A 27777-nucleotide genomic window follows, 5' to 3' on the forward strand; every position below is an offset into this window, starting at 1 on the left:
AGCTGGTGGAAGACTATGAAATCAGTCTTGATCCCAAGTCTCATGAATTCCTAGCCAGCTATGCCCAGGCCCTGCCATAGTATCTCCTCTCCTCTTAAACCCCCAGTTTTCTCTTTTTCTCATTTTTTTCTGCCCCTAAAATTCAATCTCTGTGGCTGAATCTTTGTTCTTCCTTCCTGTGTGGATATCAGCCATGAGTCTGTGGTGAGGTGACCTCAGTACACCTGCCTTCCCAGACTTCCTCCTACCAACCCCTGCTGGGGTTTTCCAGATTCCTGCCCTTCCTGGATGAATGTTGGACCTCTGGCCAGAGCCCAGCCTCCACTAATTGGTCTCATCCAATTTCCATAATAAGAACTGCCACTCACCAGGGGCTGACCCTGGGCCAGGTGTTGGGATACAAATTTCCAGTTACACATCCTTTTATTTAATCCTCAAGAAATCCCCAGCCATGAAAGTTCTTAGCTCATTTTGCAAATAAAGAAACCCAAGGGTCTTTTAAAAAACTTGTCCATGTTTGCATTCCTCATTTCTAAAGCTTTATGTGTAGCTTCTGCTGTTTTGTCTTTAATAACAGCACTGACGGTAATTGTTACTTATGATTTATTGAGACCTTAGCATGCACTAGGGGCTTGACATGCATAATTTCATTTAATCATCACAACAGCACTAAGAGAACAGTATTATTATCATATCCATTTGCAAATGGGAAAAATAAGGCTTTGAAGGGTAAGCAATAAAGACCAGGTAATAAACTGTTTAAACGAGGATCTAACCCTGAGAATCAAATTCCAGAGCCCCCCCACAGACCCTCAAACAGTGCTCAATTTCTGGCTCAGAAATCAACTGTGGAAAGGCTTTTGTTTCTTTTGCCACTTTAACAACTTCAAAATTTTGAAGGACATAAGCAACCTCAAACCTTGAACAAAGTACCCCCATTGGAAAAAGATGGATGGTGATGTACATCCTAGGCTTGTGATAAAAGAACATGTCAGCAAGTGCAATTCTTTCCTTGTTTATGATTCCAAAAATGTTAGGGATTAGTCATATTAGCTATACTGAAAACCAAACATTGAAACATTTTTTTCAGTTCCACAGGAGTAAGATGCACAAGAATAAGAATAAAAGCCATGAAAAATGACTTCTAGGCATCTAGGGATTGTATTATACGCAAAGAATCATTACTTTGCAAAGGCCTGTTGCATGCAAGGCATTTCTTTCTGAAAAAAAATATGCACATCCTTTGTGTCTCTTAGCACCATTTATGTGATACTTGCAGTCAGTATGTGTATAATATCTACTTCCTGAACTAGATGATAAGCATTGTCAGCTCAGGGACTGGGCTGACATTTGTCAGCTTTTAACATAGGGTCTGGGCCATAGTACATGCTCAGCAAGTATTAGTCGAATTGATCCAATAGAGCCATAAAGTTCTCAAGGAACCCACCTGGTTCAGCTCTACAGCTAAGTCTATAGACAGTCTAAAGTCTATATTGTGTCACCTTGAGACAGAAAACAAGACCCCTAATGACCTTTCTCATTGAGAGACTGAAAAACTTCATCAAACTAGATTCTGTAGTCATCATCATGAAGGCAAAGAAAGCAAGACTCAAAAGATATACTGAACAAAGGGACAGCAAAGTGTCTCAAGACAAAATTCTGAAGGCTGAGCCAAAGTTTTCATCATCTACTGCCCTGCCTTCCTACTCACCATCACTGAACACTAGAGAAAACCTTTCAAACAGGAGGAATGTAAATGAGCAGAAAAGCAGTATGGGTAGTGAAAATGACTCACTCTTTCTTCCTCATAAGGTCATCCTGAGATTGCACGTTGGTTGGTAATCAGTGCATGCTCACTGAATGTCTTCCGTTACTATTATGACCACCATTTTCAATACGGATGCTGACTGTGCCAGTCCAGAGGCCCACCGTAACCCCCTGCACCCCCATCTAACCTCCATATCCCTCTCCGGGAGGTAGGCTATAATCTTCTCTCTCCTTTAGTACCTATACCCAGAGAAACATCAAACTCAGTCTGTTAAATCTACAAAATGTTTTTCAAATGTGTCCTCCCCTTTCCATTGCTACAGTTAGACCCTTGGCCCCAAATGGTCTTCTCTTACCCTGCTCTAGTTTTCAAAATCTTTCTTATCCCTCAAGGGCATCTTTAAATGCTATCACCTTCATGAAGTGTTCCCCGACAGATCCACCAACCCTTAGCTGAAAGTGTTGTTTCCTCTCCCTCCAAACCTGCCCCGGCAGATGCCTGCCATCTCGCCCATGAACACTTCATGCCTTTGCCTGATATGGCTTTGAGCTTTGTAAGAATGGAAATCCCATGGGGAGAATTTAGTTGAAAAAACCATTACATCAAACCCACTTAATAAATTCTTCCTAGAAGTCAGTGCCAGGAACAAATTTGCTCCAACAGATACATTTGTTTATATTTTTTTTTTTATCAGACAGTAAGAACCTCATATGGTTTTTCCCTTTTTACCTCAGCTACCAGGAAGCTTAGAGCTAAATTACAGTAACCACCTCCAGGTGCATGGAAACACTTGTTTATCTATTTCTGTTAGCTGGTCTTTGTTCTATTCTTTTTCACAAAGGCTTTGCAGGAGTAGTTGATTGATAGACGCTAAATAAATGTAGCATTATAGCATGTTCTCCTTGACAAACTGAGCATCCTGAAAAGGGGTAAACATCTTATGCCCACACAAATATGTATGTCTCTCTGTTCTATGCTAGACACCAGGTCTACCCACTTGGAGTTTACAGTCACTACATTATGATCTTCTGAAGCTACTGCAGAGTCTTTACAAATCCCCAAAAGTTTAGGTCTCTGATCTAGAAGGCCCATAACTTTAAGAATCTGCCTCCAAAACTCAAGACTCTTTGGAGGCAGCAGGAATTCTTATACTAACACGGCCATTACCAGTGTCAGCATAGCATAGCTGGCTCATCCTAGACTTAACATTTTAGAACAAGAAGGCACCTTATTCAATTTAACCTTATAAATGGGGGAACCAAGAAGAGAAATGGCTTATTTAAGGACACATTATAAGCTCATGGCAGGCTCAGGTTTCCTGACTCCTAATCCAGTTTTGATCTCTTCTCTCACTGCTCTGTGGCCTGTGACTTCCAGACACTTCTTGGAGCAACTCCAGCTCCACACCTTCTCTTCTCTCTATCACTCCCCACACCTAAGAAATCCAGTGGTCCTTCATATTGCCTTAAGAAAGGCCTCTGCACTCTGTTGACAGCAACAAGGGCTTTTTCTTTGGCTTTTCACTTAGAATTTCAGTGGTTTTTGACAACTGGAGGCAGGAGGAAGGCTGTGAGCAAAGAAAGGATGGCAGTTGGGTCGGTGACTAATCACTGCACAGCAATTAATCTGAGATTGAAGTTGCACACAGGGAAGGGTGGCAATAAACCTGACACATATTTGCCACCCATACTCCTGTCCCTTAAAAGTCAACTTTCCCAAAGCCCATTCTCACTATGTGTTACCATGAATACATGACTATCTCATCTCTAAGGTTAATTTAAGCCTACCTTCTGGATCTGCTCCAAAACTATAAAGATTCCTAAGGTGTTCTAAACAGAAACAAAGTGGGGCTGGGGCCAGGCTTCCTGGCCCCTCACAGCCTGCAATGATCCAAAACTCCATTCCTGGGACTAAAGACAATGGGATATTTGGAGGATACCTGATTCTTGTGAGAGAGGGAAGAGATGAGGGAGAGGGAGACAGAATGGGAGAAAGAAAGACAAAGAAAGATTTCATTATCTGATTATTAGTGGTCTGATTTATCAGGTGCCCAAGGTTACCACACTGCGTAGAAAAGCAAAAATTATCATTTAAATAGCTTTTCCTCAATTACTTCTCTTTGCTCAACCCTAGCAATCATCTCTACCCCATGTCAGAAGTCATTCATAATTATGAATACAATGCTACAATGCTAATCTATTGCAAAGTATATAATTAAATACAAACCATGCAGAGTTTAATGGAATCAATTAAAGGCTTGTTAGAGAGCAGAGTTGCAGGCCATGCCACTGGCAAATGAGGATCAGGCAGATCTGATCAGTGAAGAGACAGAAAGGAAAATCAGCAAGAGATGGCAGGATAGTTCACTTGAGAATAATTTAAATATCAAGAGTGAAAAAAAAAGCCTTTGGGTAAAACAGTTATGTTTTGGGATATTTTTGAAAAATGAGCCTTTCTAAGAGAGTCCCGAAAAGTCAATCACCAAACACTTCTTTTGTTATGTTTAGTCTATGACTTAGTGCACAGTTGCAGTTATAACCTTAGCTTCTTAATTAAAAAGTGAAAATAAACTTAGTTTCATCATTTCCAGTTTCATTTTAAAGATAAGTTACCATCAAAATTTTTTACTGTGAAATTTTATACCCCTGCTTTCTGTGCATTTATTTACTTTGTGTCTTTTCTCTAACACTAACTGTCCTCAGGTAATGAAGACCTCCTGAGGGTTCCATGGTCCTCAGTATAGTAATTGCCACCTCTCTGAATTATGCATCGTCAGCCACATCCATCTGATGGATTGAGACACACAGGTAATTACTTGTAACACAGCCAACATGATCGAGCCTTATCAGGCACTGTCCAAGTGTCCCGTGTGAGGAAGCGGAGGCATGGGCAAATGTAAAAATTGCCCAAAGTCACACAGCTAATAAGTGATGGGTGGCACTGAGTTTACAATGTGTGTTGGCTGCAAAGACCACGTTCTTTTCCATGATGCCACAAACACATCATGTACATCTGGACTTAACTTTGTGAGGGAAAGTATACTGATTCTCCTTAAGGAAGGAAAGATGTTTCTAGAAGAGTCCTTGAGCCTGCACTCACCTGGATGTATTTAGGTTCCGATAGAGCTGTCCAAGGGACTCCAGCAGCCTCCCCTCCATCTCCCGGTCTCTGAGTTGCTGAGCCAGTGTCAGCCAGTGCTCGTGGTAGGTGATGCATGCCTCAGGGTTTGGGGACACAGAGCTGTAGAAATGGCAGAGGGATTTGGTGACCTGAAGCTGACCTGAACATAAAGCAGGAACATGGATGAGATGACTGGAGACAGGACAAAGGAAAAAAATGTCCTCTAACACTTTTCTCTAAAGCATCTCAGCAGCACAGGACATACTCACTCTTCAGGTGTTGATGCCTTAAGCCAAACAGCAATGCCATTTCATAACAAACGCGGCCACTAGCCAGCTGGCGTCCATATACCTGGACCTGAGCCAACCAGAGAAGCACCTGTACTAATTCCATGTCTGTCTCCATGCTGGCCTGGAGTGTAGAATAGAGTTGCACAGACTGTAGAAGATAGTTCCTGGCCGGCTGCTGAGGCCAGGACTTAAGGGTCAGATGGCCAAGATTGGCCAAAGCCACTGCCTGGTTGCGCACATCCCCTACCTCCTGGGCTCTGTTCAAGGCCCGAAGATAGCTCTTGGCTGCTCTGTTCACCCTGCCTTCACCTTGAAGTGCAAGTCCCATGAGGTTATAGACCACTCCTTTGTGGATAACACTCTCTGTCTCCTTCAGGGAGTATAAGAATGGCTCAAGGATGTCCAAAGCCTTCTTTGGCTGGCTGGATAAGAGATAGGCCCATGCCAAGCAGAGGGAAGACTCAAAAGCTTCCTGCTCACTCAGCAGCTGGCCTAGCATCAAAGCTTGGCTCAGGTAGTGGATGGCACCATCAGGAGATCTGTGTTGGAGGTACACTTTGGACAGGATGAGACACAGGACCCTCTGGGTGCTCCAGTCTGCCTGTTCCTCACAGGAAGTCACTGCCTGCCTGAGTGCTGGGCAAGACAGGGAAGAAACTTCACCCCAGCTTGGGGAGGAGATGCCAAGGAGCTTGGTGGTGTTCTGCAGGACCAGGTGGACCTGCCAAATTGGAAGGGCCATCCCTTGGACACTCGGAGTTCCACGCAGCCGGACAGAAGCCACTGCAAGGTGTGGCAGATATTTCTTGTCATAGAGAAAACTCAAGATGGTGGCTGCAGCATCTGAGGTGGGAGGGTGTCCAGAGAGGAGCTGCAGGCGCTCGGCGAAGGGCAGGACCTCATCATGCCGGCCAAGGCTTAGGAGCAATCGGATGGCCAGAAAGCAGGCCCTGGCCTCCAGGGGGCAGCTGCCTGACACGATGCCCTGTCTCAGCACATAGGCCACCACATCCAGCTCGCTCTTGGCACTATACTCCCGGTCAGGCAGGCAGGCCAACAAGGTACCTGCCTTCTCCAGCAAGGATGAGCCTTTATGCCTCAGCCTCTGCCTCAGGTAGATGGCCGCCAAATTGATGTACAGGGAAGCCACCAAGGACAGATCCTTAAATGCCCCATTGAGAATGTGGATGGCCTCCTCAAAGTACACCCTGGCCTGAGAGAGTTTGACCTTCCTGACACTTAACCGACCCAGGAGGAAGCAGAGCCGGGCGTGGGCCCAGGTCATGTGGCTCCGCTTGGCCCACTTCCTCGAGGCCTCCAGGTAGGCCATGAGCTCGTCCTCCTCAGAGTAACTATAAAAGGAAGACGTGAGGAAAGAGAAGGAAAAATCATAGAGGCTCTTAAAGTGGTCAGCATAACCCTCATGATCCAGAAAAGCCAATATGGGGGCGAAGTTCTCAGCCTCCTCCTCCTCCTGACCAGTGTTCATGTTCATGAGCAATTCTGGGTCATCGAGGTCATCAGGCTCTGGCAGATGATAGGTGTCTGAGGCAGCTGAAAGGAGCTCTTCCTCCAGACTGGAGTCCTCAGAGCTGCTGGACTGTCTGGAGCCCATGGCCTGATGCTCCTCCCAGGCTCCACCAGGCCGGGTCTCCTTGAAGCCTTCGGACTGGGACACTGTAAGGGACGGGCAGAATTGAGCAACACTAAGTACCTGCAACTATGGTGGCCAGCTCTTGGCAAGAGGACAAGATTCTGTCCCACAGGACTGGAGGTCTGGTTCAGCATGATCTCTACTCACCGCTCAGATCGTTTGGAAGACTTTGGATGGATTCAAACCCACCTGGATAGAGATGAAGGACAGACCTGAGTTAGGTCAGAATGGTCTAGCATGCCTATGCCTGCATGCGTTCCCTGGACCAGTGGCCCCTTGGAAACTTTGTGTTTCAGACCAACTGCCGTCCCTAAAGTACAAGACAGCATCTCCCCTTCACCACAGTGCTGCAGGGACCTAAAGATTATCTGGTTTAACCCACTCACCATACAGTTGAGAACTGAGGTAGAAATGAGAACAGAGTCAGAGAAGAAAAGACAGAAACAGGAGCTGTATGCCAAGAGGTGTGAGTATGCAGGGCAGGGGTGATGACGGAATCTTAAGGCCCAAATCTTTCAGTGAGTCTATGACAGAGCAGCACACTCTTGGCATGTGGCATTGCCTCTCATTTCCATGTGTACAGCCTTCCTTCTTCCTTCCTGTCATCCACCCATTCAACAGACAGATTCAGTGTGCACAATGTGCTTTGTAAATTTGATAGGATGAGGTGACCAAATGTCAATAATTAAGAAAAGAAGGTAAAGAAGCATCTGAGGTTCCTAAGTCTTGTTCCCTGAAGTACTGTGGTGGGATGAGGTGGGAGAAAGCACAATCTCTAGTAGTTTTAGACATTTTGAATTTGTAGTACTTGAAGGAGCTTTAGCAGAGAATGAAATAGATCTGTGGCCAAGGAGAAAAGTGGAGACTTGCAAACATGGATTTGTGACTGACACTATGTCACAAAGAATGTCTCAAAGTCCCAAAAGAAGGATTTGCAGGGAAAAGCAAAGCAGGTGGAGGAGGAGTGGTTATAGGAGATTTGTGAATGAGCTGGGAAAACATCAGCATTTTACTGGCAGATGAGAGCCAATCCAGGAGACTGGAAAGGCACAGAGAAAAGAGGAGTCATGGAGACCAGGGTGGTTTATGGTGCAGCCATCTAACAAAAGTGACATAAGTGAAACAAGATAAGTGAACAAAAGTGAACAAGATAACAAAAGTGAACACATTTCACCGTGTTCAAAAGTGAGCAAAAGTGAAATAAGATAAGGTGAGAACCAAAAAGATGACCTTGGGGTTGGCAGCAAAGAAGTTGACCCCCTTGGCCAAAGTAGCCACAGTGGAGCTTGTGGAGGTGAAGGCCAGGTTTGTGCTCCATAGAACAGGGGCTGCTAGAAAAAAGACTCTACCTCTTCCTGGCAAAGAAGCAATAGCCAGCCACCCGTGCCCCTACTCTGAGCTCTCCAGTGAACTTTGAGGGTAGCAGGCCCCTCACCAAGTGAAGCCTCCACTTGCTATTCTCAGGAGAGGGTTTCTTCTGTGAGTGTCATTGAAGGTACTTGATATCTGCAACCCCCAAAGGTCCTACAGCCAAACACAGCAGAGCTAGAGATCTGGACTCTGGGTTCCTGCACCTGTCCCTCACTGATGTTGTGGGACACGTGCCTGCCCTACTGCAACCATTTCTCTTTAGGCCAGGACCCCCAAGAACACAAATAATGCAGGAATTTTTTTAAATGCTTCCTCTCAGAGAAAGAATTACAGGGCATAGGCCTTGGGGGAGTTGGAATTTACCGACAGGATGCCCCTTCTGCTGGTTGCCCTGGTGCCAGGGACAACCTGTGAAGCCATGAAGTGCAGCCCGCCACCCAGCAGAGATGCACCCTTGGTCTGTAGATAAGAGCTAATGGGCTGCCTGAGACCTGTCCCTGGATTTCCCTCAACCACTGGGTCAACAGTTGGCAGATACCCTGGATCCAAGTCTGCAACCACCCCTACCTCCAAAGCAGGCCCTTAATCCTTGATTTTCAGACCTTGGCTCCAAACTACCAGGCTACATTCATAACTTCAGCTTCCTGGTTCAGCTTGGTGCAGCAGTGTGATCTGCCTGTAGTAAGAAAGTGCTGCCAGGGCTAGTGCTGATACCTGGGCAAGGTGCTAATCACAAATGTTCCTGTGCCTGGAGAAAGTTTCTAACTCCCACTTCTGCTCCAGAGGCTAGCCTGTGAGTCTTTCTGCAGAATCTCTGGCCATACCCATGAAATGTGTGCCATCTAATGTGGCCACAAAGGAGTGGACACAGCATCCCCATCACTGAAGAGATAGGAGAAACAGGACTCCTTCCTCAAACCCTGTCATTGGATGAAGCACTTCTTGACACAGAGCAGGGGACCCCTCACAAAGTAAGGGAAAGGAGTGTCATTCATTCACTCAGTTAGTCATTCAGACACCACTGAAACTGTGCTAGGTACTGAGGCACCTCACTCACCCAAGGCTGACATATCCAACAGTCCAAAGTCATTTTGTGTCAGGGGCAATGTGGTGAAGTAGGAATTGTCCTGACTAGAGGACAGGGGAGGGCAGTTCTTATCCTGGTTCAGGCACTAATTCACTTGGGCCTCAGCTTCCTAATCTATAAAATGAGAGAAGTCATTTCTTAGGGTCTTTCCAGCTATAATGTTCTATGGCCCCACCTTTATTATTGTGGGGCCAGACCTACTTCAGCCCTAGGAGGAAGACCCTCAGCCACAACCCAGGAAGTTTTCTTCTCCAGTTTAGAATGGAAGGTTCAATATGGCCAGCCTCCCATTGTATAGTTGAATTGATTTCATTACATCTCATAGTTTTTAGGCACCAAGTCCCTTGTGACTTTAGAATCATCTGAAATCCAAAGTGAAAATGCTGCTAATCAAATATGACCCAGGTCATCAACTGAACTGTGATCACAGCCCCACATACATGCATGTGATTAGACTTTAGAGATACTGTACTTTTTGGTTAGGAACAATTCCTTAATCTTGAGGAGTTTGGGCTTTCTCAGGGCAGGGGGGGGCAGTTGAGAAGCAAATACTCACTAAGCTGGTAGACAGATGTTATGTCAGTCTGAGCAAGTGTGCGGAGGAAGCTGACACACTCAGCTTTCCTGTCACTTCCCAGGAACCCCAGAGAGCATTTTTCCTCATCACTGAAAAAGGCAGAGTTCTTGCTCCTGTGTTGAGGCAAAAGACATGGACACAGATCAGTGCAAGGTTTCAGACACGACCTCCTCTCTTCACCCTAGAATGCAGTGAAGGACACAGAGAAGCCATCAACCTACACAGTCAGAGCTGAAATCTGTATAATGCTCTTATTTATACATCAAAGAAGAGCTGGAGGCACCTCATCTGTGCAGAACCGACCTATGTGGTGGCTGAAGAAGTGGCACATGAAAACAACCCTCCAATTAAATCTCCATCTCTCAAGAAAAACAAAACACCTTCCTTCAATCCCTACCCATTCTGTGAGACCACATGGTGACCATTTCTAAGGAAAGAAATAGGAACTGGCTGTCCTAAATGCAAGGGTTGGAAAAGGACCATTAAAAGATGTTTCTTTGACAGATTATTTCAAGAAAACACTCAGGACTGATGACACAATTTAGAGGAACAAAGGACAAAGCTTGACTATAGTCAGAAGAAACCCTTCACAGCTGATATTGACATCAGATTCCATGACACAGCACAACAGTGTTATGCACCATAAAGAGAGGGAAAGAAGGCTAAGGCATGGGAAGTGGGTAGAAGGAAGGCCAGGGGGCTAGAAGAAATGATTATAAATAATAGAGCTCTGTATATTCACTTTACTGTATAAACTAATTGTTAAAACCAATTTGTCAGCTAGATACCTGTCATAAAATCAAAGAACATGAAAACTAGAAGTGCCTTGGAAAGTATTCAGTCCAGTATCCATATAGACAACATTTAATAAATATCTCTTTGTTCCCAATATATTTTTAACTTCAGAATCCAGCTTTAAAAAAAAATAACTTGGAAGCCTAAGTGTTAATACCAGCTAATACTTTGTGGGGGCTGTTTATTATGAATCAGATACTCATTTAATGCATGCAGTTGCCCTATGATGCATATACTATTCTTATTCCCTTTTTACAGAGGAAGAGACTGAGGTACAAAAAAATAAAGTCTGTGCTTAGGTAACCGTAAAGCAGGATGTAAGAGGAGCTTCTTTACTTCAAGCATGGTTAAGGGAGGGGCTGGGATGTAGTGCCATGGTCTGCCACTTACCCATTGTCTCCATAGCTCAGGTAAATGCAGTTTGAAAGTCAGCCACTTTAGTGGCTGTTTTCTGGTTGAGAAAACTAGCCACTAATGTGAACTGCTCAAGGTCATAACTCTGATTAGAGGCAGAACTGGCACTAAAGCTTGTCTTGACATCTATAGCTCTTGACAAAATACTTAAGTCAGTCAGTTCAGTTGCTTAGTTGTGTCCGACTCTGCAACCCCCTAGGCTGCAGTACGCCAAGCCTCCCTGTCTTATGGAACCCCTATCTCTCTGGCTTGACCTCCAGATTCTCCCCGGAAGTTTAAGATATTCAATCCTTAAAAGAGCATGTAATTGAATTCTACATCTAAACTTATTTGAGATAAAAAGAATGATATGATCCCATTCCTTAATTTACTATTTCATTTACTCTTCATAACAATCCTATGATGTAGATATTTTTATTCATATTTGTAGATGAAGATTCAGAAAGGTTTAGTGACATGCTCAAAATTACACAGCTGGAAAGTGGTAAAGCTGAGATCAAAGCTGAGGTCTTCTGCCTCTGTGTCCACTGCCTATGGCTAATATGCTAATGCCCTGAGTCCCAGATACTTAGAGAGAGTCCAAGAAGCTTGACAAATTACATTAGGGCTTGCCGGCATGGAGATCCTTAGAAGGAGTGTGGTAGGGCTTCTAGAAATACAACAGACTGAAGCACAGGGCTACTTGCCACCATATACATAGACAAAGCATGGATAAAATCTGATAAACATTTTAATATAGTATTTAACTTTAAAGAGAAAAAGGGAAATTCCTAGGAACCAGAAACAAAAGGAGAAACCAAAGCCAAGTTGGTAAGTTAGAGTAGATGGTCCAGAGATGCTGGTGGTTCTCAGCTGGGACATTGGCCCTCAGAGGTGGGGCTGACCTGCTAATACCACTTAGGGACAGAATGTGACTTTGGACCTGTGTGAAGCAGGGAAGCTGAATGGAGCTCCCAAAATAGCTTTGTGTTCCCTATGGCCTAAAATCTAGAAGTGCTGCAACTTCTATAAAAGGAGATTGGAAACTTCTCATAACCTGCCAAGAACATGCTTTCTGTCTGTCTGAGTTCCTGGAAAAAATAAGACACCTAGGCTTACACTATTACAAGGTGTGGGATATGAATTTACACTGAACAATGTAGTACCCTATCAGAGAACCAGATCTGAACCACTGAGTTTCTAAGTTTCCAGGGAAAGCAAAGGCCAAAACTGCTCTGCTGGAATGCTTTCTGTAGTCAAGGCTTCAGGCAAAGACCACCTTTTAAAATGTTGAAAGTTCATTCACATAACTGAAAATACAAACCACACAAGAAAATGAACTATTGACACAGAGAGTCAGCAAATGCACAAATGGGTAGATCAACACTACAATAGAACTAACAGTAATCTGAAGATAATTTATAATAAGCATGGTTAAAATAATGAAATAAAAAGAATGAATAGAAGCTACAATGAAAATATGGGACTATAAAAGCAGAAACAGAATATGTGAAAAATAGTAAAATACAAATTTTAGAAGTGAAAATAAAAGCATGGACATTTGGGACCATATGAGTAAAGTTAAACAACAGATTTAGTCACAACAGAGAAGAAAATTGGTGAAACTGAAGGATGTTCTGAGGAAATCATCCAGAATGTAGCCTAGCATGATAAAAGATGAAAAATATAAAGGAACTGATTAAGCAAGATTGAGGATAGAATGACAAGTCCAACATACCTCTAACAGGAATTCCAGAAGAGAAACTAAAGAGAATGAGAGACAGGCAATATTCAAAGGAAGAATGACTGAGCATTTTCCAGAATTGAAGAAAGACATGAGTCTTCAGATTGAAGAAGCACACCAAGTCCTAAGCAAAATAAATAAAAATAATACAATTTAAACATGATTTCCATTTCATTAAGGTTATAAGTCTTTTTGGATTTTCTATTTCTCCTAATCATTCTTTCTGGGTTCAATTATCAATTAATTATTCAACTCATGGAATAAAAGAGTTAAATATAAAGGATAGGAACATAAATTAATGAAATAAAAGCAAAGTAGAAAAATTAGAAAGGTAAATATGAAATTAATGAAATAGGAAACAAACAATAAAGATGGTCAGCAAAAGAAAAAATGGTTTTCGGAAAAGACTAATAAGATTGACAAAACTCTGGCAAAATGGATTTGAAATTTTATATTAATAATTAATTTTCACTCTACACTTTGAAGATATTATTCTACACCTATGTAAATGATCATTCAAGAGTATATTTTAAGTATCTTAAAGAGATGGAAAGCATTTACCAACTCACAGATCTCCACTGAAATATCTACCTAGAGGTGTACATGATGGAGAAGGAAGCGGACAATTTGCTATAAATAATAGGATATATCAAAGCTAGATATATTACGGTACAATTGCAAAACATCAATAACAAAACAAAACCTTAACAAAAACAGCGAGATAAAAGCTACCTACTGCAAAGAAATGGTTATGAAACAGCAAACTTCTCATCAACAAAAATAGATGCCACAAGAAATGGAATTATAAAGAAGACACAGATAAACAATAAGAATAAAAGAGGGGATTAACAAAGAAATTTTTTAACATTTAATACCATGAAATATTGGCTTTTCTCCTATTCTCTTATATCTGGTTTCAAGTACATTAATCTTTCAATCTTGTTTATTTTTAAATGTAGGCATTTGAGTATATAAATTTCTTGTAAGTAACACTTTATGAAAATGAGCTATATCTTTTACAACATGAATAAATCTTAAATTTACAATGTCAATTGCAGAAAATGCCAGTTGTAGAAAAAAACATTTATATAAAATTTTAATACACAAAACCATAGTATTTTCATTTATAAACAAATGTCAATTTTTTAAATGTATCAGAATAAAGACTAGAAATTTCAAACAGTGTTGGCCTATAGGATGGACTCAGGATCAGAGAATGGAAGTATGAGGGGGTAAAAAGGCATCTTCAATTATATCTAAAGACTTTTTTTTTTCACTTAAAACACACACAAACTCAAACACATTATATGCTTAAAAACAAAAAGAGGACAAATGTGGCCTTCTGTCACTCTCAAAAGGGTGATAGTCTTTAAAGTCACTCTTGTCAAACACAGACTGTCTATTCAGACAGACCTGCCCAAGGTTTAAGAACAGGTTTTCCAGCTACTGTTGCTGTGAAACTAGGTAGCTGATGTTGAACCTGAGCTATAAAAAAAGAAACCCACAAAAATTTGCTTCCATGGATAAGCAAGATCCCATTCCCATGTGTCAGAGGCATGACCTAAATCTGACTCAGAAAACAGCTTCTGAGAAATTTCATTGTCAATGCACAGCCAATTTGGTTAAATCAAAAAATATATGCATGCATGCATACATACATACATATGTTGTAGTAACACTTCAGAGAGTAAAAAACCATCAAAGGGAGAGAAGCTGAGAGGAGAGGATGGAGACTTCAGCAAATGCTAGGCCATCTTCAGAGACCTGATCCCAAACAAACACAGACTAAGAGTGACACCCAGTGGCCTGATCACAGGGACAGCACAGCACACAGGGATGGCTGGTTCCTAGTCCACACCATGGCTGCTTCAGGAGGCAGGTTGTTTGTGGGGTTTTCATCCAATTGCTGTGTTTTGAGAGTGTCTGTAATCTAGAGAGTGCTTTGGAGGTGTGTAATGAACAAGCGCCCCTCCCCTCTCCCTCTGCCACCCTTCTCTGTTTCCTGTCCACTCTCCCCTTCCTTCCCTACCAAATGTGCAATCTTTGGTAAATGGGGTCCCACAGGTGACCAGGTAGAGGCCAACAGGTGACTCTGTGCAAGTAAGGAGAAGGTGTCCTACCACCTCTGTGATACAGGGGATGATATCTGCAGGATGAGTGTGTCCTGTGCAACTAAGCCAGCTAAAATGTGATGATCAGATTAATTTATGTTAATTAATCTGGGTTATTGTCATTTGAGGCATAGTATGAGGTTGTTGTTTAGTTGTTAAGTCATGTCTGACTCTTTTGCAATCCCATGGACTGTAGCCTGCCAGGCTACTGGAGTGGGTTGCTATTTCCTTCTCTGGGGGAGCTTCCCTCCTGACCCAGGCATTGAACCTGTGTTTCCTGCATTGACAAGCAGATTCGTTACTGCTGATCCGCCAGGGAAGCCCATGGTATGAGGTACAGAAGTCCAATATAATTGATGAAATCTGACACCTACCTTCAATAGCCTATTTAATGGCCTCTCAAAGATTACCACCCACAACAGTAACAGCAATAATAAGAGTTAATGCATATTGATCATAATACACACACACACACCCTCACACACACTATGCCAGACACCATTCTAAGGGATTTACATGTAGCTCATTTCAACTCAAGACAATCTTATGGGCAAATACTAACACTATGTATTTTGCAGATGAGAAAACTAAAGCTTAGAGAGACAAATTAACATATCTGAAGTCACCCACTGGTAAGCTAATGGAGACACCGGATGTGCTCCTGTGGCTATAAATGCCTATCAGGAAATCTGGCTCTGAAACTCTTTATTACTGAGCTATGCTACTTTCCAATGACCAGTGACCTCCTCATGACCAGTGACTTCTCAATGGTCAGTCTCAAAGCCCTTTCACAGTGTTAAGCATCCCCCAATCTCCCACATGGCTAGTAGTTCCTCCTTCTTAGTTGTCTCCTTCACTACATTCTTTCTTCTTCTGCTCTGTAAATGGTTCTTCCCATTTACAGAGCATTTACATTGGCATTTCATTCCTCTTATAGAGGTACCTGGGTTCCCACACGTTTGTGTAGGGAAAATTACCTTCTCTCCCCTCTCCCTACAAAGGAAAAAGCTTGTTCTTGGCTCACTCTCCTTAGTGGCTCTTTCAGTGAGGGAAGGAGTTCCAGTCTGAGTGTTCAGAGCCTAAGGCATTGCTTGGGCCATGTTTTCCCCACGTGGAGGGCTACAGTGTCTCAAGTTTAGCCACCTACTCGGTGTTTCCTCTAGTACTTCCTGGACCCAGGCTTTTCACTATTTCCTATCCCAGTGCAAGACGCTCACCCAGAGAGACTTGGAGGTATTCTAGGACTCTATGACAGGGTGGCTGGAGCAGCCTTGCCACCTACTGCTGACTGGTCACATGGTAGCTCTGTGCCTCAGAACCAAGCCTTTTGGATTTAAGGCAGGAAACAGTAAAAGAGGCACTCTGTCATCCTGGTCAACACTGACTTCCCACACTGAACTTTCAGCAGATAGACCTACGTGAGAGGGAACCCTCCATTTACTAAGTAGTAGTCTACAGGTCCCTGTGCATGCACTCCCTTGATGGGGCCCCTTGATTGGATGGGAAGGTCTAAAAGTGGGCCTTGAGTTTGGAGGGTTGTGCTTCTCTCCTTGCACAGAGGAAAGCCTCAATGACCATCTGCTGAAATGAACTGACTCCTGTCATGGTCACTCATCTTTCCCTTCCTATCACTCTTCATGTTGTCTAGGTTGTCAGAATGTGCTCTTATAGCTTTGTGTTACTAGGAAGCCCTGAAGCTCATCTGCAACCTGCACAGAATGGGACAGGACCACTGGGGAAAGTGGCCCTGCTCCAGCACATCCCAGACGGTCTATCTGTCATACTTACACTGGGGAATAAGAATCAGGATCTATGATCCTGGTGGGCACAAAGCCCACTTCTCCTGAGAGCGCTGACTTCCCAATGAACCACTGAAGCCCAGGAATGACAAAGCCGATGATCTCAATGCTTTCTCCCTGGTGGAAATTCAGCTCGTCCTTTTCTTCCCTCTCATATTCCTTCCAGGCCTTACATTTTCCTCTGCCTGTGGGAAAACAGCACACAGGTCAACCAAATAAGGCAGAAACAGCTGAGCCACTCACTAGCTTCCAATGTAATATGAAATGAAGTGTTCCCAAGACTTTAGAACTTTAAGGACCAGTGAAATTTCTCCCCCCTCTTCAAAAAAAAAAAAAAAAGAAATTGGCAGGAATGATCCAGGGTAACTGGCTTTTCATTTGGCCAATCTAGGAAATTCAAAAAAGGAAATATCATCTACTTTTACCATTGTTTTATAAAAGAAACTTTAACAAATGTAGGAAATATAATCTCAGAATACTAGGTATTTCTTAAAACAGAATAAAGGCAGCTTGTGTAAAACTGGAAAGCTCACTATATTGTCTTTCTTTGTCTTATTTGCCATTACCATGCAAACACTTCATCATGGTTAGCACAGATCTACAGACCAGGGTGCGGACCACTGTAGGATCTCTCCACTTCTTTCTGGCTCCTTTGGCCATTATGACTGTCCAACTCCCTAGCTGTTGATTGTGTCTTCAAAATCAGAAGTTCCCACTGCTTTGGGGGTTAATAGTATCTACCATGAGTTAAACACTTACAATGTGACAAACTGTACTAAGTGATTTATAGATGTCACTTAGTTTAGTTCCCATGACAAATCTGAAGTTGGTTTTACAGTAACCTCATTTGCTATTGAGGAAGTTGTGGCATATCACGAATAGGCTGAGGTCACATTGGTTTTAAGTTGTAGGGCTAGAATCTGAACCCAGAACATACTTCACAGCCCCATGTTCCTAACTACAAGACCATACTGCCTCAGATAGATAAAAATCTTGTTTATGGTCGATTATTGATTAGATCTACTGTCTGGATCTGATAATTCCCTCTGTATATTTTTAAGTGTTATTTGAGCTCAGAACTTTAAAAATTGCACTTTGTGCTAGGTGTGGTAAGGCAGCTCCAGGGATGAAGATGAAAACATTAAATTTTATTATCTAGTAGATATAAATATACTTACAGATATATATGTATGTGTTTATGTATATATATGTGTGTGTGTATATATTTATGTGTGTATATGTATATATAAGTATGTGCATCGCATGTATGCTCAGTCAAGTCCAACTCTTTGTGAACCTATGGACTGTAGCCCACCAGGCTCCTCTGTCCATGGGATTCTCCAGGCAAGAATACTGGAGTGGGCTGCCATTTCCTTCTCCAGGGAATCTTCCCAACCCAGGGATCGAACCCATGTCTCTTGTGTCTCCTGCATTGGCAGGTGGATTATTTATTTCTGAGCCACCTGAGAAGCCCATATATACCCACACATACATAGAGAGATTAACTAAAACGTATGTGTATATTTATGCACATATATGTATGCATGTATTTCATTATTCAACAAATATTTACTGAGCACCCACTATGTGTCAAGCATTCTTAATCTTCCTAAGCACAAAATTCTAAAGGAAATTAGAAAACATTTTGACTAGAGATTGAAAGCAGGCAGCTGCAGACCACATCTGGCCTACATGGGGCTTCTTTTTCACCCACATATTTTTAAAACCCTATGGTCCCCACCGTTTCCTAACATCATCTTCCATTCAGGCCCTCCATGCATCTGTGTGTTCTGCCTGCCCTTGGAAGCATTTATAGCTACAGTATAGCCCTGATCTGAGACCTCTCACTTCACAGGCAAGGGAACCCATGTCTACAGATGGTATAATTGACTTCCCCAAATGGAGTCAACAGCAGAGATAAGACAGGAATTCACATCAACTGACTCCAAATCTGTGGATAAAGTAGGAGGCAGAGCAATATTATCTCCCTACTAATACTGTCTTCAACTCAGCCATACCAATCTGATAGGAGCCTGTCCAATCCCTCTTCCTGGAAAGGCCACAGTTTCCTGGATAATTCTTTAGGAACCACCTGCAAATGGAAACACAGTGTTTGCAAACATGGATTTCAAAAAATTTGAAAAGTGAACAGAATAATTCATTAAAATAACAATGATGGTAATAATGATAAGTATTATTGTCATTTAGATTACTCTAATTTTAATAGTGGCAAACATTCATTGAGAACTTACTTTTTATCAAGCATTATGAAAAAGAGGGAAGCTTAACAGGCCTAGGGTATTTTCTAGCTCAGCAATTCGTTTGCCAGTTAAATAACTAACAAAGGATCCCACTCCATTCTACTGTCAGACTCTCTGACACACAGGGCCCATGACCTGGAATCATGTTTATTGTCACTCTGCTGGAATTTATACTTCCTCCCAGCAAGGATTCTCAGACTTTAGTGTGAAAAACATCCCCTGATATTTAAGGGGAGCTTACATAAATTGAAGATTTTTGGATCCAACCCCAAGAGAGACTGAGAAAGACCAGGGGTGTAAACTTGTAGTAAAATCTCCAAGTGACTCTGGTACAAATGGTCCCCAGTCCCCACAAACACCGTATTGGAGATCAGGCAGTGTATTTATTCTTTGATGCAACGTCCATTTGAAATTTTGGGTTTTCTCTATTTCATCTAATTGTGCAAATCTTGACTGTTAAAAAAAACAAAAAAGATAAAAAACATCCAGGTTTGTTCCCTCCCTGGCACCATGCATGTCCATATCTACAAATGTGCCTAGTCTGTTCTGTGCAGACTTCAGTGTGCTCTCCCAGGATTTGAGTGGCTACTCACTGGTGGAAAGGGAGAAGCAGGGGTTCCAAGGCTGACACTGGCACCAGGCCCCGCTGACCTGTCACCAAGGACACAGCTTCCCACTCAGACTCGCCTTCAGCCATCTTCACCGAGATTAACTCATTCTTGCAAAGTGTCAAATACTCCCCTTCCTTCTCAGCTGGCTGAGCCACAGAACACATGGCTCTGCAGAAGAAGTGACCTGTAGATAATGAGAAAAGCTCTTTCCAAGGAGTAGCAGGCAGTGAAAAGGGAGTATCCACTATGTATATTTCCATCAGAGCCCAAATACTTTTCTTCCTGAAAATAAAGTACACAGTCCAGGGAGAGGTGCTACAGGAGGTCTTTGTGACCCCAGGAAACTGGTACCAGGTTCAAAAAAAAAAAAAAACTGAGAGGGAATTCACTTAAAATAGGCACCAAAAATTCCAAATAATTCTCAAGAATGAGGTTTAATTGGGACTTAACCTTGAGAAAATATGAAACAAAGTTAGTGAAAATATATTTAAGAGAACTTCAGTTATAATTGCAACCTCATGCTTAATCTTAAGATCAAAAAAGAATAAATTAAGTTGATTTGGGTGAATATAATTTCTCCAACTAAATTTCATAGTTGTACAGTATGAAAGTTTTTCTTTCATGTATGATTCATGTGATACAATCAGAAAGAGAATTATTCTGCAAAATATTCTACAGAAATCTGGCTCTTTCACTGTGTCTATTGAAAGGTTATTGCTGAACCACGAAAGACGCCAGGATTCTTGGCCTTCGGAGGAGAAGAATTCAATCTGGGGCCAGAGATGAGGCTTGATCGCTTAGAGCTTTTGTGTAATAAAATTTTATTATAGTATAAAAGAGAAAGCTTCTGACATAGACATCAGAAGAGGGCAGAAAGAGTACCCCCCTGTCACTAATCTTACAGGATTAGTCAGAAGGTTTTCAGGAAGGAGAAACTGTCCTCAAGCAGTATACATTGTTGTTGTATAATCCCTGCTGCTGCTGCTGCTGCTGCTAAGTCGCTTCAATTGTGTCCGACTCTGTGCAACCCCGTAGACGGCAGCCCACCAGGCTCCCCCGTCCCTGGGATTCTCCAGGCAAGAACACTGGAGTGGGTTGCCATTTCCTTCTCCAATGCATGAAAGTATAATCCCTAGTACAGAGTTTAAACTGAGTTGTGTAGTTGACTAAGACTAAGGAATGTAGACAAAAAAGCTTGTCCTTTCCTCCTCCTTGAGAATTCCAGACCCCTATCTTCACTTCGAGAGCCCCAGACCCCTATCTCCTCCTTGGGGACCCTGGACTTCTGCCTAGGAATTGACTCTTTCACTATGATGTCCTCAGTTGTTAAACAGTTGGTTGCAGCCTGGATTGATCCTTCCTTGTAAACAGATTAGTGGATGTTCCAAGAAGTTTTCCAACATCACTTTCTTCAATCTCATGAAATTATGCAACTTTTGTAAGAGTGGTTCTTTAATTTTGGGTGCACATTAGAATAATCTGCAACTTTTGAAAAATATCAAAGCCTGACCCCCATCTCTGGAGATAAACTGACCCCAGTGGAGCCCTGACATGGACATCTTCTTAAAAATTCTCAAGTGGTTCCAACATCAGACAATCAGTGAGGCTGGCCAACAGAGCTATTCATGTGATATTGATGTTAAACTGAGACGCTTGAAATAACACTATAACAGGTGGGTTCGTTTGTGAATATTTTCATGTTTGAATGGTTTTTTGCTTCCCTCTGTATCCTATTGCAAGGACTCTGATAACAAATATCCAGATAAGACCCTCATTCCCACCCCTACACCATACTCACCTTCCTGGATCAGGAGTCCCAGGTATATAGTTTCCAGGTGTTTATCATCTATTGACACGTGGATCTCTGTATCCTCAACCAGTCGGCAGTTGAGCCAGTACTTGTGGTCAAAAAGGAGATGCTCCAGACATGTAGATACATAGCCTAAGTCAAGCCCAACAGGATTCCTCAACAACATGATTCCTGCCATTAGCTGAGCATTAGGGTGAGCAATTTCCCACTTGAATTTCTCCCCCAGACTTTCATCCCTAACCTGACTACATTTAACTGGAATTAGAAGAGCATAGAGAGGTAGCTAGAAATTTTCTAAAACTAATTAGTTCTTCTCAGCATCTGTTTGGAAGTACAAATCATTTTTAAATCATGTTTATTTTCAACATATTATGAGTCTCCATAAACGCAGAATGAGATTATCAAACGAAACTACCTTTCTATAATATACACATAGAGGAATCTCCAAGATTACAATGTTGACTCTGGGGGTTCCTGGTTCCCCCTTAAAGTTCTCCTGATCAAATCCAAATTCTTATATCCCTGATGATGCAGTGGCCAGGGAGATTCTCTATGATCCATAAATGAGTCAGGATTTACTTTAACATTCCTCTAACCTTCCCCTTACCTCATGCCCAGTAAGATCTCACTTGTAAAAACCAGACTAAAAACTATGCAAATTGCAAAACTGTAATGATAATGGATAGTATTTTAAACATTCCTATAAATTTAAATGACTTGTATTAAAATTTTGATTCTTCTCTAGACTTCCTTACTTTCATAAGATGCAAAACCTGTCTTTTTCCATTCTGACTCTCCATTGTACTGATTTAGGCCCTGTGTATCTTCTGTAACAGTGCCTATCGTACTTTAATGTGCACAAAAAGTCACCTGGGACATTATTAAAATAGAGATGCTGGTTCAGTAGGTTTAGAGTGGGCCTGTTGTTGTTCATTTGCTAAGGATTCCATTTTTCTAACAAGCCCCACTTGATGCTGATGCTGCTGGTCCATGGAGCATACTTTGAATAATAAGGATCTCTAATGGTCACAGAAGGAAATGGGTAGAATGGAGAGCAGAAAATCACCCTGACTATAAGAGAAGAATTTACGGCTTCTAGTGAAGAGCCATCTTGACCCTCCTCCCCTACATGAAATCACTTCCTGCGCTTTGCATGGAGCCCAGCATTGTCTAAGAGATGTAAAACATGCATCAATTCAAGAGGCCTCCTCTTGCTTTGTTTGGTTTTGCTTTGCAATTGTAACTTCCCTATCATGAGTTACTCTCCATGGAGATGATAGGTAAACTATTTCCCACCACACTGGTACCGGTGCTGTGCCCCAATATCCTTCTTTACCTTGTAGAAAACCCTGCATCCTGCAGCCCCTTTAGCAGACAATTCCCCCATATCTTTCTTTGACTCTTACAAAAACATGGAACATGGAACTGGAACTATTTTGAACAGCTATTTAGATCCTACCTAAGGCTGGTTTCTTTTTCTTTTTAACCATAAATTTTCAATCTATCTCTATTTTGAATTTTGTGGATGAACAATAACTATTGGGCAGTTTTAAATGATCATCTAATAATATCTCCTTGAAACAAAGAAGTGCTGCATGTGACATTTCAGTGCAGTATCTGCTTTAGATTTAGTTCCAGGAATTTTGTGATATTTCAGTTAGAGCATCCAATTAAGTGCTATTTCTTTTAATTATCAGAGCCACACCAATTCCTTAATGTCAAGCTCTACAAAATGGCTGATCTGAGACACAGGTGCTCCTTTACCTGCCTGCTCCATGTCATACCTAAGTTCAGGTAGGTGGAGAACTTCCAGATTTCCTCCATAGTCTTAAAGGTGATGAGGAACTGGGCTTTCTGGGACTGGATACCCACCAACCTGGCTGAGAGGTCCTGAATAAAGAGAACAGTGAGTCAGTCTGGGATGACAGAAGTATTCTGTGAACAAGTTCACATATGACAACATGCTGTGCATGAACTTCTTTTTTTGAGATATAATTGACATATAACACTGTATTAATTTTTAGTGTGCAATATAATGATTTAACATATGTATATATTATGAAATGATGACCACAGTAAGTTTAGTTAACATCCACCACCTCATATAATTACAGATTCATTTTTTCTTGTGATGAGAACTTTTAAGATCCATTCTGTTAGTAATTCAAATACTCAATATAGTATTGTTAACTACAGTCACCATGCTATATGTTACATCCCCAGCACTTATTTATAACTGGAAGCTTGTACCTTTTAACCACTTTCACCAATTCTGGTGTAGATTTTTTACATCACCAGAAAAACAAAAAGGAAATAACCTAAATGTTCATCAATAAGAGACTGGTTAAGGTAAATTATGATTCATCCATTCAATGGATACATTATATATTATAAAATTATAATATTATATATCCATAAAAAAGCTCTTTGTGAACTGATATAGGCTCCAAATGTACCCTCTGAATGAAACAACAGCAGCAACAAAAAGAAGCCAAAGTGTAGAACTGTGCACAGAAAATGTTATCTTTTGTGTTTAAAAAAAAAAAGTACATGTTAGAGGGTGAAGAATGCATCACAGAAGGCACTTTGGAAGTAAATTCAATTGTGAATCTCTGTTTAATAATTATTTTTATGAAACCAGCCAACAGACAAACTAAAGCATACAAAAATAAAAAGTATCCATAATCCCTCCTCCTAGAGATCATCAATGTTAACAACTTTGTCTATGAACTCTGAACCTTTTATCCTGAACATGAGTTTCTACATAACTATTTTTATATGAATAGAATCACATTACTAAGTTGTTCTGTAATAGTTTGTCACTAAACAATGTTTTATGAACCATTTCCCAAGTCATTAAATAATCTGCATTATTTTTAATGGTTATATATGCCATTGTCACATTAAGATAATTAATTCTTAATGTTTTATTATGATTAGACATTTGACTTGTCTTAATTTTTTAACATCCTAAATAGTGCTGTGATAAACACCCCATATCTAAATCTTTGCATGCATCCTTGATTGTTTTGACACAAGTAATTCCAAGAAGTGTAATTGGGAATACACGTTCTCAATCCTAAAGTACAGGAGCCAAACTACCCTTCAAAAGGCTATACAATTTACACACAAACAGAGCAAGAAGAGACCTGCAACACTTATCCCTCTTTTTAAAATACCTGAATAAAAAGGCTTGAATCACTGCCCAGACTTGGTTTTCCCCTAAAATATTTCTCTTCTGTCTGTCCAAGCTTCTGGACTTGACTATAACAAGTTATGATCAGAAAGTCCCTCTCCCTCCAGGCCAGGTCCTACCATCAAAGATCAACCCCTGAAATCCTATCCTGAGAGGTTGATTTCATCAACCCCTGAAATCCAACCTTGGAGAAAGAAGAGGACAGAAGGATCAAAGAAAAAGCCCCTACATCAGCAAAGTCAACTCTGAGATTCTCCCATCCCAGGCCCCAAGAGGCCTCAGGTCCTTGGGAGATGTGGATCCTGGTAGTCAGGGAAGAGGTAAAAATTGGTAAAAATTGGTTTACAAGAAATTCACTACACACCAGGCACTTCAGCAACAGTTTGATAAGTAATGCTTCATTTAACTTTCACAATAACCCTATGAAAAGAGGAGTTAACCCATTCCAAATACACTTTTATCACATTTAACCATTTCTGAAATAAAATAAGAGGAAGCGTGACATCATAAATATTTGTCATCACTTATTTTCCTTCTCAAAATAATAAATTTATAATCAAATGGCATTTCAGATTTAATAGGAAATGGTATTATCCCTGTTTTATACTCAAGGATGCCAGAGCGCAGACAGGGGAGTCAAGGGGGCCATGACACCCAAACTGCATCTCAGATTCAACTGACTGTAAGCCCCTGCAGGCCAGTTTGCACCACCAAACCCAGTTCTTGCCCATGTCAAAAGTGACTCAAATTAAAAGAAACTCAGTGGTGCAACTCTCTCCAAGTTCCTGAGTTCTGGAAATTTAAAAACAAAACCACTCTGCAATTTATAACATATCTACTATTTCTGGAGCACATCCTACCACCCAAGCAAAACACCAAGCTCTCTGCAGATACTATCTCATTTACTTCTCCTAAAAAACCAAACACTATATTTTTTATTATAAGGCTGAGTAAGAGAGTATGTTCCTCTTTTAAATTTGTATCAAATTCATACAGAGACTGTAAAATAACTAGAACATGCTAATTTAATATGTAAAGCAGTGTTCTCTTTCCCCCATCTCTTTTAACAACTTGCAGCAACTTCTAACTATTTCTGACTTTAATTCTCCTAGCAAGTATGACACTACCCTTATGGCAGAAAGTGAAGAAGAACTAAAGAGCCTCTTGATGAAAATGAAAAAGGAGAGTGAAAAAGTTGGCTTAAAGCTCAACATTCAGAAAACTAAGATCATGGCATCCGGTCCCATCACTTCATGACAAATAGATGGGGAAACAGTGGAAACAGTGGCTGACTTTATATTTTGGGGCTCCAAAATCACTGCAGATGGTGATTGCAGCCACGAAATTAAAAGATGCTTACTCCTTGGAAGGAAAGTTATGACCAACCTAGACAGCATATTAGAAAGCAGAGACATTACTTTGTCAACAAAGGTCCATCTAGTCAGGGCTATGGTTTTTCCAGTGGTCATGTACGGATGTGAGAGTTGGACTATAAAGAAAGCTGAGCACTGAAGAATTGATGCTTTTGAACTGTGGTGTTGGAGAAGACTCTTGAGAGTCCGTTGGACTGCAAGGAAGTCCAACCAATCCATTCTAAAGGAGATCAGTCCTGGGTGTTCATTGGAAGGACTGATGTTGAAGCTGAAACTCCAATACTTTGGCCACCTGATGCAAACAGCTGACTCATTGGAAAAGACCCTGATGCTAGGAAAGACTGAGGGCAGGAGAAGAAGGGGACAACAGAGGTTGAGATGGTTGGATGGCATCACCAACTCAATGGACATGGGTTTGGGTGGACTCTGGGAGTTGGTGATAGACAAGAAGGTCTGGCGTGCTGCGGTTCATGAGATCGCAAAGAGTTGGACATGATTGAGTGACTGAACTGACTGACTGAAGTACCCCCTAAAATATAAATAATTTAATTATACCCTCTTTCCTTGGTCTAGAACTTGAAGATACTATCTACCTACTATGAAAGATGAGAAACTGGTTTATCTTATTGTCTTTTCCTCCTCTCATTCTAAAATTTATAGCTATTAATTTTTGATTGGTAACTTTGGTACTTAAAAATGTACACTTAGAGGTTACCAGTGACTGAGGAAAGGGGATAGAGGAGAGTTACTGTTTAGTGGGTACAATGTTTTAGTCCAGGATGATGAGAAATTCCAGAATGGATAGTGGTGATGGTTGCACAATAATATAAATGCATTTAATATCACTGATGTGTACACTAAAAATCATTAAAACTGAAAATGTTATGTATATTTTATCACAATTTTAAGAGTCAAATTCACAGCATTTTTTTAAAAATATACTTTATATTATAATGATTCCCATTCTACAGAAGTATGAAGATCAAAAATTAATAGACTTAAAATGAAGCTTTCTCTGACTCTGACTCCTGACCCATTCCTGCTGAGCAGAGAACCTATACATTATTGTGCATTCAGTTAGAAGTTTTCTTGAGGGACTTTGTTCCTGGCGCTGTCCTAGGTGCTGGGGAGAGTGTAGGTAGTGGAAGGACAAAAGATGAGGTTGCACTGCTCCCAGAAGCTCACCTTAAACAATGCACGCACCTCCTGGTCCTCATTCTCCAGCGCCCAGAGCCGCCTCCTGGCTGCTTCTTGCAAGGGGCCATTTACACACCTTCTGGAGCGGCTCTTCACACTGAAGGAGAGTGTCAGATCTTAAAGAGAATAGAGGGAGAAAGATCAGGATGGAAATGTAGTAATAGGGAAGAAAGAATTAGGTAACCCCCAATGATTCCCACATCTACTCCCTAAAGTGACGGTCTCATCAATTAGAGATTGTTAAGTAATTGTTAAGTAATCTTAAAAATTCTCTGAGCACATTCTTGAAACTTCTCCCCCCTCAAAAAAAAAAAAAAAAACAAAAAACAAAAAATGGTGAAGCCCAGAATGTTCTAGAATCTCAGGAACTGCTACAGTTGGGTTGGTTATTTCTGTTTGTACAGGGTATATTCCTAGCTGGCTGGCCCTGAGGGAACAGTACCACAAAGAATCAGCTAAAACATATATTTCCTCCTGTGGATGATTTGTGAAAGTTTCCAAAGAATATGAAATTTATCTGTATTTATGGAAGAGTATTTATATGTCAGATTTATGATATGTAATAATGTACTTTATGCATTATACATTGCTGTTGTTGTGTCTGACTCTTTTGCAACTCC

The 27777-nt window shown here is 41.4% G+C and overlaps 1 protein-coding gene across 6 annotated transcripts in view; it reads right to left on the bottom strand.

The window, feature by feature from the left end:
- SH3TC2 (SH3 domain and tetratricopeptide repeats 2) overlaps window positions 1–27777 on the bottom strand; it is a 54636-nt gene that overhangs the window by 11680 nt on the left and 15179 nt on the right. For 5 of the 6 annotated variants that reach the window (XM_019965198.2, XM_019965196.1, XM_019965195.2 and 2 more), the window contains 10 exons: window positions 27146–27273; window positions 23176–23281; window positions 21380–21523; window positions 19564–19765; window positions 18728–18801; window positions 16699–16894; window positions 9847–9980; window positions 6980–7021; window positions 5158–6855; window positions 4868–5048 (listed from right to left, as the gene is read on the bottom strand). In XM_019965198.2, coding sequence (XP_019820757.1) covers window positions 4868–5048; window positions 5158–6855; window positions 6980–7021; window positions 9847–9980; window positions 16699–16894; window positions 18728–18801; window positions 19564–19765; window positions 21380–21523; window positions 23176–23281; window positions 27146–27273 — 2905 coding nt within the window. The remainder of the gene's footprint in view (window positions 1–4867; window positions 5049–5157; window positions 6856–6979; window positions 7022–9846; window positions 9981–16698; window positions 16895–18727; window positions 18802–19563; window positions 19766–21379; window positions 21524–23175; window positions 23282–27145; window positions 27274–27777) is intronic. The other variant, XM_019965197.2, reaches the window with a different exon arrangement.

Source organism: Bos indicus, chromosome 7, assembly GCF_029378745.1.
Source record: "Bos indicus isolate NIAB-ARS_2022 breed Sahiwal x Tharparkar chromosome 7, NIAB-ARS_B.indTharparkar_mat_pri_1.0, whole genome shotgun sequence".
NCBI classification, from domain to species: Eukaryota; Metazoa; Chordata; class Mammalia; order Artiodactyla; family Bovidae; genus Bos; species Bos indicus.